The sequence below is a fragment of the Pinus tabuliformis genome, chromosome 1_2 (genome assembly GCF_031772625.1).
Source record: "Pinus tabuliformis cultivar Carrire ecotype Pingquan chromosome 1_2, CPIR1, whole genome shotgun sequence".
NCBI lineage: Eukaryota > Viridiplantae > Streptophyta > Pinopsida > Pinales > Pinaceae > Pinus > Pinus tabuliformis.
In genome coordinates this window covers 400,296,110-400,312,917 of record NC_142298.1, presented here as the reverse complement: position 1 = coordinate 400,312,917, position 16,808 = coordinate 400,296,110, and the positions used below count along the sequence as shown (strand labels likewise).

Here is a 16,808-nt window from a genome sequence, read left to right as displayed (position 1 = left end):
TCAAGAATGGTCCACACAAATCAGTATGAACTCGCTCTAAGATAGCCTCTGCTCAACTGTTTCGATCATGAAAGGAAGACTTGGTGTACTTTCCCAAGGTACAACCTTTGCATGTGTCAACTTGCTCAAGTTTACCTTTGGGAAATCTTGTAGATATCTACTACATTATCTTCAAAGCCCCATGCTGCAAATGGCCCAACCGCCTGTGCCACAACTCACCAATGTCTTGGCTTTGCACCAATTCTGCTTTTGTACTCAATGCTGCATAATCATCTACCTCTAGTTTATAGAGATTCTTCACCCAAATCCCCATCCTCTTGGTCTAACCCATGTCTATGTGTCTTAGGAACGCCTTTCCTTTACTGAAGACAACATCGTAGCCTTTGTCCTCCAATATTTCCACTGATACCAAGTTATTCTTTAGTCCAGGCACATACATCATATCTGTCAAGGTGAGAGGAGCTCCATGCTCCCTTTGAAAGGCAACCGTGCCCACTCCTGAAACACTATACCTTCCATCGTCACCCATATCTATGCACATCTTGAGGTCTTTCTACTCCAAAGCATTAAATAATTTTTTATCACTAGTCATGGGGAATGAGGCTCCACTGCCAAGATACTAGGCACAACCCATCATCAATGACACCATGTATGCGATGAGGGTAAATTCCATTTTGAACTGAGAGGCTAATGCCTCACCTTTCGAGGATCCCTTCTTGGACTTATTCAATGGGAAATTAGTCGCATAATGTCCCATCTTGTGACAATTAAAGCATCTTACTTTAGACATGTCACCCTTCTTCCCTCCATGAGAAGAATTCGATTTGAAATGGGAAGCCTTCCCCTTCCATTTCCTTGCCTTACTTGCTAAGGCCAGATTTTCTTCATCATCATTCTTGGATGAGGAACCATCTCGTGTGCTCCTCCTAATCTCCTCCTGCGTAAGGTCTGACCACAGTCGTTCGCAATCCAGTAGTTTCTCCCTTACATTCACAGAGTCCTGGTAGCTATTCCAACTCTTTGGAAGGCCAAGGAGAGCGAGGCTCACCATATCATCATCAAAAATAGTTATTCCCACATTGCCAAGCTCATCTCTATAGGTGGTGAGTTTGTTCAGATATGTGGAAATAGTATCACCCTTCTCCATCTTGATTCTTCGAAGCTTATCCTTGAGCACCAATTTTCTCTAGTCACTACTATTTTGGTAGAGGTCCTTCAATGTCTTCCACATTGAAAATGGAGTATCCTTCCAATGGAGACTCAAGACAATATGGTCGCGAACTCCCTCAAGGATGATCTATCTCACCTTCACCACACACTTCTTCCACTCAGCCAAATCTTGTGCATTAATTGAAGCTGGCTTTGGAATTTCTTGATCAATGAATTCCTTCAAGCCATTATCTTCTAATACAGCCTCCATTCTATCTTTCCATGCTATGTAATTCGAGCTACCTTCCAAGGCATACTCGAGTCTCAAGCCATTGAACGCCATTGGCCAACCTTAAAGTATGATATGAATTCGATTTGCACCTGAAACCCCAAACTTTAAACTTCAAATTCTCTTTTCAGTATACTGTTCACAACTCCGATACCATGTAGACAATTTCTACAAATCCAACTCCGATACCATGTATAAAATCTGATGGTAGGCTAACCCGATAATGCAATATAAATCAAAGCAAAATACTATAACCTACTTCTACTATCAATTTACAGAAGCTTAAAGATCGAGCTGAACAATATAACCAGAAGAAGAAGAATCAATGGCACAATACACATGAAAATACTTTGGGGAAAGCCTCAGCTAAAAACCCCACACTATTGTATTATCATACATGGTGGAAATACATAGGAATTATACAAAGACTTAGCTCTCATAGCTAGCCAACTCTCAATACAATCCTCACAGATGCTCGTAGGAAATATTGGCTTTTCTCCAGCCTTCCTCTCTGCCCTCCCAGCTCCTATTTCCTTGCGCTGTTCCTTGTGGATGATTCTCTTGTTACCAAGTGGATGATCTCTTCCAAAAATGCACAATCCTAAAGGATTAAATCCTTGACTGCATGCATGAGTTTTCTCCATGAGAAAACACATGCAACTGATAGTACACTATCCTTGACATTTAATCTTAACTCGGTCTTTCTCAAAATAGACATGCATGAGTTTCTGATGAAGGAATCTTTAGTTAACTAGAGAAGCACTAGTTGAGTGCATTAATGCATCAACTGACTGTTAACTCACTATTAGTTCCTCAAATAGTTTGGAACTAATTCAACTGGAATTAACTTAGTAAACTGAGTAAACTGAGTTAACTAATTACAACTCAATTATAACTCAATCTTATCTCCTTAATTTAAGGGATAACTCTTGCATGACTTCAGAAAAGACTTCTAACTTGAATTTCTCCAACTAATTAATTTAAAATAAATAAATTAATTGTTTTCAAGTAGCTGTTAAGACTAAATTTGATTTTAATTTACAATTTAATTCAAGGACAAATTAAATTGGAATATTCTTGTTGCAATATTTCAACAAAATTCAGATGCTCGAGTCTTGTATTCCAAAACCAAATCTCATCAATCTTCAACAAAAAGCACCCTATGTCTTTTCTTTCGGAACATATACATTGCTATCTATTCTCACAACTTCAAGTACAACTTCATCAATTCTTGTAGACTTGATTTGATAATTTTTAGCCTTGAAAATCACATCATAGCCTTGGTCATGCATCTGAGATACACTAAGTAGATTATGCTTTAGCCTATCAACAAATAACACATTTTTGGCTTTACCTCTACCATTTGACAGACTGACAAATCCTTTGCGAACAATCTTACCAAGTGAATTATTACCAAAGTTCGCATTACCTTTCTCAACTGGTTTCCATGTCAAAAACTTACTTTTGTCTCCTGACATGTTACTAGAACATCCACTGTCAACATACCAATGATTTCCATCATTCTAAGCATATAAAACAATGTTTCATTTCTCTGAATTCTCCTTTTCTTTCCAGACTTTGGGCTCTTGGTTGGTTTGCTCTATAACTGGATCATGCAATTTATTCTTGAATTTGCACTCAACTTTTCTATGCCCAAAATTTTAATAGTTAAAGTACTGGATCAAATTATTAAAAGGATTAAATCAATTTTTATACCTTTGTCTCCTCATCCTTTGTCTTATTGGCTGATTTTGCTAATAATTTCTTCTTCTTGATCTAAGTTGTCTGTATGATAGAATTTCCCTATAGTTTGTTGCCTTGTGTCCATAATTAGTGTAGGTAAAACAATAACTAGGAAACATGCTATCATACATGGGAGAAAATCGATTTCTAATGCTTTGCTAGGCTACTCTCTATGCATTTCAGTTTTCATCTCCAAGTCTGCTATTTTGCTGAGAAAAATTTCTCTTCAAATTTCTTTGTTGTTGGTTTGTCTCTTGCTCACTATTGTATTACATGCTACATTTGTCTTTTTTCTTCTACATTAAACCTTCTTTAGCTGTTGTGTTGTAATTACTTTTAGTTGCTTGCACAAAGGTAATCAACTTATTTCCCTTTGACTTTTCTATTGATTTAGACTTGGCCTCAAATCCAAGACCAGTTCGAATTGTTGAGACTCTTTGTGCCTCCAAAAGCTCATTCAAATTATCAATCCCCTTTCCAAACTTCTGATTGAAGCTCAACTACGTTTTATCCTTTTCCAAATCTTTTCTCATAAAAAATAATTCTCTTTCTAGCCTCTCACATGCTTGACTCTTTTCACTAAGATTTTGATTTAAGGTTTCTTGAATTCTCTTACCTTCTTTCAAAACCTTTCAATCTCTTTAATAGTGTTGACCAACACTCCTTCTAAATCAACCTCGACCTATTCACCATTAGAATTAATGGCTTCAACTTCTAGATTGTCTATATCCATAAGGATGAACTCTTTTGTGATTTCATCACCTATGTCCTCATCAAAGGATTGACTACATTCACTTTAATATTAGATGGATTCTTGGGTGTAGAAGCTCTTCCTTTTGGCCTTCTTCCTATCTTCTAGTACTTACCTGAACTTTTCTCTTGGATCATATTCCTTCTTCTTGTTTTCAAGACACTTGGAAGCATAGCCACCAATTTTGCCACAATTCAAGCACTTAAAAGGTAACTTTCCTTTATACTTTCCAAAGCCTCTCTTGAGCTTTGCTACGAACTTGGATTCTTCTTCATTCGATTCACAACAAGAATTAACATGCTCTTCTTTGGGCTTATTATCTGCTTGGAAGGTTGAACCCTTTGTTGCAAGCTTTCCATTTGAAATTCTCATCTCATAAGAAGTAAGTGTACCAATTAATTAGTCCAAAGTGAGAGTATTCAACCTGGTCATCTCCTCAATGGATGATACCTTAATATTAAATCTCTCATGGAGAGATCTCAACACCTTTTGAACTACTACAGGTTCTTCTAGTTTCTCATCAAGGCCTCTTATAGTGTTCACAACCTCATCAACTCTCAAAAAGTACTTTGCAATATCTTCATCATCATGCATCTTTAGAGACTCAAATTTCATTATGAAACCTTGAAGTTTAGCTTTCTTTACCTTGTTGTCACCTTCATAGTAGCTACTTATCTTGTCCCAAATAGATTTTTTTGTAAAGAAGTCCATGACCTTGAATAGTGCTGATTCAGGTAGGCCAACAAGTAGGGAATTCATGGCTTTATCATTGCATGTGAACTCCATCTTTTGATCTCTAATAATCAATGTTAGAGACTTTTGATTTTCTTTTTCCACAACATCCCACACATTAGATCCAAGTGATTGAATGTAGGTATTCATCCTTACTTTCCAAAACACATAGTTTGTTCCATTTAACATAGGTGCCCTATTCGTGAATCCTCCTTCCTGGTTTGCCATGGTCCTTGAAATTTCTTCCAATTGTTAAATTGATTTTAAGCAACCTAGAGTACTTTGATACCAACCATTAGAAACCAAGACAGTACTAAGAGGTGGGGGGGGGGGGGAATCAATATTGCAGGATTTTTAAAGCTTTCTTTTACTTGCAATGATAATAGGACACCAATAAAATTTCGAGCAATTATTTCATATGAGCGTGGGAATAAATACCAAATGTAACACAATGAGAACAACCAAATTCTTTAAATTTCTTCAAATTACTTCACAAGACAAGTTACTATTTGTTGTTACAAAGTTCTTTGGCTACAACTAGAAGGAAGCAACTGCTCCCTAATTTATTAGTTACAACTGAAAGGAGCTACAACCCCTGAGTTTATCAACTACCATTGAAAGGAACTTCTATCCCTACTCATTTATTATCTTTCAATGAAAGAGACTCTTTCCCCTATAATTTACCAACAACTACTGGAAGGAGCTATAATGCCTGATCCACAAGCTACAACTTGCCTGACTTCATCAATTCATATTTCATCTATTTTCAAACTCAAATCATGAAGCCATTCCTCTCACAAAATAAAATAATTTTCCACTTAAACTCTCGGACACTTGCCAAAACCACCATTACAAACAACTTTAGTAATTTTCATTACTGAACACACTAGCAACATTAATTCATCTCACCATCACACTTGCTCAGACAATTTCTCAAATTGCAAATTCAAGTATGCTTATATTAATTTTGGACTGTTTTTTTTTGGAATTGAAGCTTCTTTTATCTTCATGTCCAATGCTTGCATGAATTCTTATTTTTCCCTTTTTCCTTCTTTTTTCAAGTCATCTCAATGTGTTCTCTAAGTCTTCAAACACTGCTATGTTGTCTTTGCAAGAAATTCTGAGTTAATTTTTGCAATTCTGGAATTTTTATAGGACTTAGCTAAGCTTTTCTAAATCTGGCCCATCACCAGATTTAGCCAAAATGCTATATCTTCTGTTGAAAATAACAACAAGAAATGCTAAAAATAGAAGTGGTAAAAATAGCACTGCTATAAATAGTAGTTTGGCTACCAGTTCTGGATTGAGCAACAGGGAATGAAAAATGGAAGTGCTATTTTTAGCAGTTTAGGATGGATTCCTTTTTTAGTCAATCCCTGGACTAAAAATAGGAAGTAAAATTTGAATTTGAACTTAACAGCTATTTGAAAAAAAATAAAATTAATTCATCTTGAGTTAATTAGTTAAGGAAAATCAAACTTGAAGTCTATGTGAGGACATGCAACAATTTATCTATTAATTGAGGAATTTATCCATCAGTTAAAGAGATAAGGATGAGTTCTAATTTGAGTAGTAATTAGTTGGCTCAGTTAAATGAGTCAAGTCTAGTTATATTTGATTTAAACAGTTTGTTTAAATTAATGTGAGTTCAGTTAGTTAATGCTTGCATGCATGTAACTGCTGCACTTCAGATAACTGAATATTCTCTCATAAATAACTCATGCATGTTAGTTCAGAGAAAGACCCAGTTGAGATCAGAGGAGGGACAATGTACTATCAATTGGATGGATTTTTTTCTATAAAGGAAATCATCCAAGCAGAAGGATTAAGGTTCCTTTAGGATTTTGCAGTTTTATAGGGCGTGAGATCAGTGTTATACTTGGTAACAGGAAGATCACCCAGGAAAAGCTGCGCAAGGAAATAGGAGGCTTGGAGGGCAAAGGAGAAGGCTTAAGAGAAGTCTTGATTGCTTGTGAGCATCTAGGAGGATTGCACTGAGAGCTAGCTAGCTGCGACAGCTAAGGATTTGTGTAATCCTGATGTATTTCCACCTTCATCTATGAGGATTGTACTGAGAGCTAGCTAGCCGTGTGAGAGCTAAGGCTTTGTATAAATCCTATGAGTGATAATACAGAGAGTGGGGTTTTAGGCTGAGGCTTTCCACAGGTTATATCTTCTGTGTTATGTGTGATTGATTTCTCCATATCAGTTATATGTGTTCTTATTGATGTTGCTCATGTTCGATTAAGCTTCCGCTAAATTGATTGTAGAAGTAGATCAAGTATTTTTCTTTAGTCTATTGCATTATCAGGTGATCTACAGGTGGGAATTTCTACATGGTATCAGAGCACAGGTGATCAAGGAGGAACAATATGTAGAAATTTTGAATAATTTAACACATATTCAATGGAGATTATCCTGATCATGTACTAATGCGGAAAACATACACAATACATAAGCTCCTCTACGTTGATCAAGAATATAGCAGCATCAATAACAATAAAACATCAAGAGCATTCACACATTAACACAGTATGTATCACGGGGAAAGCATCTCGCTAAAAACCCCACACTATCTGTATATTAATGATTGAGTCATGTAACATTACACAGCATAATACTTCTCACAAGTATCTCCACCTCTGTTACACACAATACAGCTCAGATCTGATCTCCAAATCTCTTCCACTGCTTGCCTGCCTCCACTGCTCAATACCTGCTCAAGAACTGATGAGAATTGCTTCCCAAACTCGTTTTTCACCTGCAAAATAGTCACTCACTCTTTGTGGACGTGAGCAAAGGCTAAAATGCGGGCCAAATACGTGAGCAAACTCATTGGCATACTCAATCCCTTGATTGTGCAAGATCTGGTGCACAACTATAGTCACAATTGATAGCAATCTGATTCTCTACCACCTGTCCCTGTTGAACTGAACATGCACTGACATGCAACTGAGTTAACTGATGTATTCTTTAGTTGTATTATGAGTTAATAATTAGTTTAACAACTCATCATTAGTCTATCTGCAGTTAGACTAACTACAACCAGTTTAACTAAGTTAAACTGAACACAACTCCATCAACTGTACCTCCAGTCCACTAAACTCAACTCACTTGAGTTCTAACTGAAGTCATGCATGCAACAACTCAACTGACTCATAAGAAAAACGAATTTCCTTCTGACAGCTGCATGTGCCACTTCCGTAGCTCAAACTGAAGTGCTCCAAGAGAATAAGATTAAGTTTATAGTCCAAATATTATTGTGAGATAATAATATTTGACTTTTCTATTTTTGACAGCCAGTCTAAAAATAGACTTGATCACTCACACTGTGATCACTCACACTTTCATCAAAAATAGAAGTCCATCTATTTTTCCCAACTTGATCAATCATCCATAAACATAGACATGATCCATATGTCTAAAAATAGACATAGTCTAAAAATAGACTTGCGCCAAAAATAGCCTGCGGGCCCACTTAGTGAAGGCGACTCTTTTCACTAAGCTCCATCATCTTGTTGCAATCTCAACACAATATACAAGAAGGGAGAAGTTGAAGTTTTTGATTCCTAAATATAGAAATCGATTTCTTATCACATCTCTATTTGACCTATGGCGTTCAAGGGAGACAAGATTCGTCTTTAGACCCAGAACAAAAATCACATCCTTGAGTATGAGAGGGGAGACCGACTCCCTCTGAAAGGTGATTGTCCCAATCCCATTCACAAAGTACCTTCCATAATCTCCCATCTTGATGTTAATCTGGAGATATTTCTCCTCCAAATTACTGAAAAATTTTCTATTCCCCGTCATATGGAATGAGGCACTCATGTCTAAGTACCACATGCTCCCCATCAATGTGTTGGCCATGCATTCAATGAGAGTAAAGTCAAGCTCAAACTATGAGGCCAAAGCTTGACCTGCTGCTCCCCTTGAGGTATTATTTTTGTCTTCTAGTGTGGACACTTTGTGGCATAGTGCTTGAATTCATGATAGTGAAAGCACTTGATTTTATACAAGTATTTCTTCTTTCCTCCTTGACTATATTTTTCTTTGGATTGGGATTTCTCCCCTTTCCCTTTCTTTGGATTTATAGCCAAGGAAAAATTCTCTTCATTCTCGCCCTTGGATGAAGTCCCATCTCTAGTATTTCGCCTTATTTCCTCCTTTATCAAATTGGACGATAGGCATTCCCAATTTGTTAATTTCTCCCTTCCATTCACTGAATCTTGGTAGTTTTTCCATCTATCGGGAAGGCCTAGAAGGGCTAGGTTTATCATGACATTATTTGAACCTACTCAAGTACTATTGAATGGTCATTCTTCTGCATATTTATATTTCGAAGTTTCTCCTTGAGTGTCATATTCCTGTAGTCACTACTATTCTAGAACAAATCTGTTAGTGCTTGCCACATTGCATATGGAGTCTCTTTCCCATGGATATTTGAGACAATATGGTCTCTTACTCCCTCCAATATGATTCTCCTCGCCTTGGCTACACACTTCTTCCATTATGCTATATCCTAAGCATCAGGTGCTGCTGGTTTTGGCATACCATTATCAATGAATTCCTTCAACCCATTATCTTCCAGAAATGTCTCCATGCAATCCTACCAAGCAACATAATTTGAGCTTCCCTTAAGGCATACTCGAATCTTAGTCCATAGAAAGCCATCCTTCTAGCTTTGAGGAATTTATCTTGCAAATTTGATCCTCTCACAATGACAATCCATAACACAAATCATAGACATGAAAAATGAAACATCACACATGCACAAAGATTTATCTAGGGGAATCAACTGCTCAAAACCCCTTCCTATATGTATTTCATTAATCAGAAAATAGAGATGAGATACATATGCTTGCTTAAGCTTGAGCACACCCTACACATGTATAGTCTATCCCTCTTCCTGACTGACTAAATCTGGCCAACACTTAGCCAATTTTCAAGCCCTCCAAGCTCCTATTTCCTTGCACTCTTCCTTAAGAAAATTATCCCCTATTATTTAGGAAATTCCCACTATTGAATTGTACAATTCCTTTAGGTCCTTCCTCTGACTGCATGCACCACCTATACACATGGAAATAATATACAAATGATAGTACACTGTCTTGGAATCTCCATCTCAATTGGGTAACTTGAATTCTTTGCATGCAACAATTATTTTGGGATGATTAATCAATTAACTGGTTGATCATTGAGTGTGGTTGAAGTTATGTTTCCACAACTTGACCTCCACTAGTTCTTTTGATAGTTAGAACTAGTTTAACTGACAATAACTCAATTTATCTGAAATAGATTGCTACAAATTAGCAATCAATCACACTGAAATAAAATCAATCTTCGCTAACTCGAATTAACTAAGTTAACTGAGTGACAAGTGCCATGTCACCTCAGTTAATTACCTCCAATATTTCTACTGAAATAGAAATTCAAATTTTCTCTACTCTGACCAAGGCAAAGTCAAACTGAGATTTTCTTGCTGCATTTTCAATGCATCCAACCACTTTAACTATGAAAGTTTGACTTTTGGGGAAACTAGACTTTGAATTGCCATAAATTTCAATCTAGGAGGCCATTTTTTATCTTCCACATACCACTGGAAGGATTTTTTAGAGCTCTATCCATTTGAGTGGGTTCCAACTACTTTTGAAGTGATATTATTAACCTAAAATGGCTTCAAAGGTGATACAACTTCACCAACTCTTCCTTCAGCATACTTTGCACTCATCTCAATGTTTTCCTTCATCTTCATCATATTTTCCATCAATGACAAAACATTTCTAACACGTAGAATCTTGAGCAAGGGTGTGTAAATCCAGTTTCAGTGGCACGGTTTGGGAAACCCTTCTAACACAAGGGTTAAGCACTACGCTACATGGGGAACTTTAGAGTGACCTCCCAACTCTGTTTGGAACTAGTGGCAATTATATCTAGGAACTACATCGTACTCGTGGGGGTCTCTTTCAGGAGGCTTCAAGCTTCATACCCTGCCCTTGCATGCAGTTCTAGCTAACGGTTGTCCCCCTAGGACATGTTGTTGTTATTGGTGACCTTAGTGGCCTTTCTTAGGATACTATCATATGTGACGATGAGGGGGATGGTCCTTTTTGTACCCAGGGAATATTTCAAGTAGACTCACTTAGTTCTCCTGGTGGGGTGCTCCATGACTCATAAGAACATGTGTGCACGGGTTTAGATTGTTGAGAAAGTACCTATTATAATTGTCCCAACCATTTTCTCACCACTGACCTGCACTTTTATTAAGTGGGCTCCAGTGGTGGGAGGATCCCTTTCCCACTCTAATTTACTTGGTTTGTTGCCTTAGGATATTTTAGTGTGTGTTGTTTGTTATTTGCATATCTAGTGGCCTTAGGACTTTTATTTGTTCACATTTTTGTCACCTTTGGGTGCCATGATGGAGGATTTGTGTGTGTGTCATTCTTGTAGACTTTCATCCCTTGCCCTTTATGAGGTGGGACCATATCCATATAGGTGTGAACTTAATTCCAACATAGGTACCTCTATGTCTTAGGATATTTTGGGTTCTAATCAAAGGCATGAATCTTCCATTCATCCAGTGGTTAAACCTAGTTTGCCACATCATGATCATACCTCTATCCCATTTCATTAGGTGGGGGTGTTGACCTACATAAATCTTCACATAGTCCCTTACCCAAACCATTCATGGATAAGAAGGCATTGTGTCCATACTGTTAGTGATTAATGGTCTTCCAAAGGTCATGTCCACTTCCATACCTTTGACCATAGATACCTTCCAGGCCACATTATTTTATGACTCTTTCTCCTCATTCTGGTAGAATCTTAGTGGAATTCCTCCACTTGGCACATCTAGTACGAGTACCTCTAAATCCATGACCTTTAGCTCTCCATTGAAAATGAGTGGAGGTTCTAGTTCCATCATGTCTAGTATCCATACGTCTAATATTGTTTCACATCTAGTTTCACAAGCCCCACAATGGGTTCATGTAACTTAGTTGGAAGTATGACAATACCCAATAATGGATTTCCATTTGGTTGGAATCCTTTCAGTCTATTCATGTCATCCTCTAGTAGTGTTGGAGGTGTGTTTGTTTCTAGTGGGCCTACCAATCATTTTGGGAGTTAACTTCTTAGAGGATATACTTTCCAGACTCACACATATAATCCTTGGAATTCCTTTAGGGGGACAAATACCTTCTACTTGTATAATCCATGGGGTCCTAATCCTATCAACAACCCCTTTGGATCCCCCTATGGTCCAAGAACTCAACAACCTATTGGAAATCCTTTTGCCACTAAGTCCACTTACCATGGGGGCATTAACCAATCTCAGGTTTACTTGGGCACTAGAGCTAACAACTTTGGTCAACCCTCTCCCATGACTAGCCCTAATACTAGAAACAATGCTATGGGGGAAGCACCTCCACCACTTGGATCATAAGGGGCCTCGAACCCCTCCCAATATTCATTCACATCTCCTTTCTTAGCCACTCTCGCTTTGCCTGATATTTCTAAGTTGATGAACGAACCCATCTGCCATAATCCTGCATGGCCACTTGTCCCACATAAGGTGTCAACATATATTCCGAGATTTGATGTAGTCTTGGAGAAGACCCTTGCGACCCATATCACCGCTTATCATTTATGGCGTTCATCTAACTCTTTTGTGGAAGATATTATTAGGTTGTGAATTTTTCAGCAGACTCTCTCCAACAATGCTGCTAAGTGGTATATTGATCTTGAATCCACCACTTATGATACTTTCCTATATTTGGCATAAAAATTTGTTAATCATTATCAATTACCTGTTAGATATGAGCTTAGTATGAATATATTTACTACCTTATGTTAGTATGACTCCACACACATTTATGATCATATTCATGAGTGGAGAAGACGATGAGATTTTCTCTGAACCAAACTTCCTGATGAAGTGCTTCGTGAATGGTTTATTAAATCTTTACTGCCTGAAATAGCTAAAAATGTGGCAAAGGGTGGAGCACAAACAGAGGAGGAAGCTATCTTGTGTTCCCACCACCTCGATTTGATTTATTCTCCATTGGTCACCTTTTACCAACAAATTAAAAATGCTCCTCGATCATCGACTGGTCATTATGATCTAGGTGGATATTGGTGGCCACCCACCTATTCCACCTAGACCTCCAATTGGTTTCATTAGTTTCCTTGATTACAGAAACATTTACTGTTTTTAGAAAATTTTTGGGTCCTAAACTTCCGGCGCTGTTTTGACCCCCTAAATGGCATTTTTTAGGTCCGTCATAGGCACATTTGCATAGGCATAAACCCATTGTAAATTATGTAGTACTCAGAGACATATTTCTAAAGAGGTATCATACGCGCCAAACGGAGATCATATGACTAAGTTATGACCCAGGAAGTTGGCTTCCCAACTAACTCCAATGGGGCCCATAGACTCTTGGCATTCCATCTCCTAGGGTTAGGTTTTTGGTTGTTTAGGGTTTCCATTTGTTGCTCAATAATAAAAAGGCCCTTGAGCCTCATTGTAAATAGTTAAGAGGCATGTATACACCACATCTAAACTCATAGATAAGCTATCATTGCCCGATCTATTTTATTTCCATTATGTATGTAAGCATATTTCATTTCTCTGATGTTAATGAAATGAAGTTTTATTTATATTGCATCTATGTGTTTATGTTTATATCTGTTGTCGCACGGAATGAGTCGATCTTGTGGACAAGATAGACCTTCCTAGAATCTAAAGAAGACCTAATGACAAGCAAACCAACTAGACACTATCTTTCTCTAAATATGCTTTAATAAACAATAGTAAACAAGTGTTTTTAGGGCCTACCTTTGGTCCAACGCAAGCTTGTGGATGCCCTCGCTCCTTTGATCCAAATGGGCTCCTTTTCGCGAATCTGCAAACACAAACAAGGCAAACAAATTAAATAGCACTTGAAAAGCCAATTGCATAAAACATATTTAACATGAAAGTCAAGGAGTCCATGAAACAAATAACATAAGATACTTGTTGAGAAAAATGAGTTTGATTGTATTAATTCAAAAGAAGAAGAACCTTACAACCTTTGCCTTGACGCTGTACAAGCTCCTCCCAGGGTCCAACAAGAAGTCTCCTCTACTTTGACAAGTTTCACTCACTCCCCAATGAAGCCAAAAAGGTATGTGATCTCTCCTCTTAAGCTCAACTAGGAAGTCTTAATTTCACCAGCATTTACCCTCAAAATGTTCAGCTTCTAACCTCCCTAGTCCTCACCCCAATGCCTGTATTTATAGTGCAATGGAGGGAAGTTACTAGGTCCTCCTTCAAAGGGATAAAACCCTCCTTCAAAGGGATAGCTCCTTTAGTCAAGGGATTAGCTCCTCTTTTGGGATGCATGAACCACCTCAGAGCGAACAATCCACGTCAAAATTCCTTCTAGAAGACTCTAGAATTAACCCAAAGTGAGTTTTTTAAGATAAAACTTGCGCCTTTTGACTTTCACAGGGGTCTGCACCTACACCGTTAGGGACAGAGCGGGTAGGTACGCAGCTTTTGTACACAGAAAGTGCGGGACCGCAGGTGACCATGAGAGAAAGTGCGGAACCAGAGTTACATTGATTTTTAATGTCTTTCTCCCATTTCCAAAGCTTGATTTGAAGATCCGAGGTCTTAGACTTGCTTAGGAGGACAGTACAAGTGATGATAGACCCATACTGACTGTAAATAATCATTGTGACGATATTTTTGTGTAACAGATTGCCCCCTAAAGTGCGAAGTCTGTAGTAGATGAGGATTTCATTTGTCATATAGGAAGAGTGAAGTAATTTATCATTTCGAGGATCATCTTGTGGAGAGCCCGGTCGAAACCTGTAAAAACATTTAATGCAAGATATATATATGAGATCATATCATCGCTGAGGTAGGCATTCCCATACTCAGATCAAAACTAACTAGAAAACTATCTACTGCTTTGATATAGGAATGATCTTGTAAAACATCACAAGTATAGACTCATGTGAACACAGTATGGACGCAGCCATCTGTTTATGAATATTCCACAATATAATGAATACAAAATTCCTCGCAGCCTGGATGGTGGAAACTAGATCTAGGGTCTTCATTTCTACTTCCCGAAATAGTACGATTCTATCCATGCGAATAAATGTGTTGATGTCGAACATGGTAGAAACCACTTGATTACCAGTCAATGATGTAAACTGTTAACATGTGTGAGAGAAACCACCAGTGATGTTAATGGCTCTCAAAGTACCCAGTACAATCCATTAGATGTGAATAAATGTGTTGATGTCGAACATATCACGGAATCCTTCGATCGAAAGTCAATGATGTAAACTATCGTCAAAGGCGAGAAACCTGCCATTAGAGCATGCAGATCTCAAGGTACTGATGATTCCTAGATCATCTTTCTAGATAATGAGCTGATGTCGATAGAAAGCGATCCGTCGTAGGCAAGCCCACAACACGAAATCACAGATCAAGTTGAAGAAATTTAGTTGCAAGGACTGACTCAGGGATGGTCAAGATGGATGACAGATATTTCACATATGAATGGCTTATTGGCAGTGACCTCTTGAACACATAACGACACAACAGATGGCTTGGTGACAATTGACCCAAAGTTAATACCCAGAAACCGGCTGAAGAATTTCAATGTGGTTTGATCAATTGTTAGGCAAAGGATTTCCCAACCCAGGTGAATAAAAGTGTCGTGTTCAAGAGTGGTTACAAAGTATGACAAACAGACTCATTTTTCCCTCTTTTCCCCCACCATTTCTGGCAAGTACCTCTTTATTTTTGACAAGCTTGAGGAGGATAGCATTTGCTTGTTTATAAGCTCATCCTTCGGATGAGTCCAACTTAGTTTAAATTCGAACCCTAAGAAGGAGTGGTTCGTTCCTGTTTGTAATTGAATAGGTCCTTTACTGTGAAATTTTAACAAGTCCAATATAGGAGAAACTCGACGTTTTTCAATTTTAGAGAGTCTGAAAAAACTTAAGAAGACTCCAAGGTTGACCTTTTTCGTAAATTTGTGTCTCCCAAGCCCGAAAAAGTATAAAATAATACTTGAGAGAACCGCTTGATCTTTTACGACCAAGGAGTAATTTTCGTTATTAGTGCCCTTGACCCGAAAAAGTAAAAAAGTGATCAATGGCACGTCGTTTTATAACCAATATCGAATTCGAAACGACAAAAATCCGGCAATCTTTTCATGTTTTTACGGTTGGAAAAGAGCTGTAAGTGGACCATCTTTTAATTCCGTTTTAACGAGTTTAAAAGAAACACTCGGCAATCTTTTCATGTTTTAGGAGTCAAAAAAGAGCTTAAAGATGACTCTACATGTTTTTCTGTCGAAAATGATAGATTTCGCCTGAATAATCCTTTATTCTGCACAAAAACACAAACATTACTCATACCTGTTTGAAATAGATAAAAGCGTCGCAAAATACCTTTTCAAAGTGAAACATAAACAAATTTTCGATTTATTTACTCAAAAAACTTATAAAAAGGGCCTTTGTCGATTCATTTTTACCGTTTGAGTTTGGGTGAGAAAATAGTGCTTTTGCTTAGAAAACTTCCCGTGAAGATTGTGGAAAATCCAACTGTCGGAATCGAGCGCCGTATTCTCCAGGTAATCCACATCATCCTACTCTTCATTTTCAACCGTTTAGTTTTTTGTTTTAGTCCTCCATTTCATTTTTTGGGAGGGTTTTTAGGCGCAAAACCCGCGCGCGGGGGTCCGCAGGTTTACCATTGCGGACCTGCGGACCCCGACTTTTTCCCCATTGGGAAAAAGCTCGGGGTCCGCACCTTCCGTGTAGACAAAGTGCGGAACCCTGCACTGTGTCTAACTCGGAGGGTGCGTACCCCGCCACAAGGGTTTTGAACCCAAAGATTCTAAAAAATGGACCAATAAAAAAATCTTCTAGCAATTTAATTAATCTTTATACTTGATGCAGAGAGTACATCATGCTAGATTGGCGTGAACGAGAGCATGAGCACGTGGATGCTGCCGCATGGAATCATCAGCCTTCACTTGATGCTTTGAGGGCGTGCGGACTGTACAAATTCTGGACCATTCCTGGCATGAGGGCTCAGGTGGATTTCTTACAGTGGCTGGTTGACAGATGGAGCAT

General features: G+C 38.1%; 1 protein-coding gene across 1 annotated transcript; it reads right to left on the bottom strand.

The window, feature by feature from the left end:
- Positions 1 to 2,598: 2,598 nt before the first annotated feature.
- On the bottom strand, positions 2,599 to 4,718 carry LOC149206042 (uncharacterized). The gene is made up of 3 exons (XM_089397571.1): positions 4,383 to 4,718; positions 4,048 to 4,283; positions 2,599 to 2,932 (listed from the first exon to the last, which is right to left on the bottom strand). The coding sequence occupies exons 1-3, from the start codon at positions 4,716 to 4,718 to the stop codon at positions 2,599 to 2,601; spliced, it is 906 nt and encodes a 301-aa protein (XP_089253697.1).
- Positions 4,719 to 16,808: the final 12,090 nt, after the last annotated feature.

Bases quoted from the DNA above. Each gene is read 5' to 3' on its own strand.
- LOC149206042 (XM_089397571.1), bottom strand. From the start codon at position 4,718: ATGGAGTTCACATGCAATGATAAAGCCATGAATTCCCTACTTGTTGGC. The intron at 4,284-4,382 runs GTATCATCCATT...TCAAATGGAAAG, and splicing joins ATGAGAGATTTAATATTAAG to CTTGCAACAAAGGGTTCAAC. The intron at 2,933-4,047 runs GTAAGTACTAGA...GTATGTTGACAG, and splicing joins GATCCAAGAGAAAAGTTCAG to TGGATGTTCTAGTAACATGT.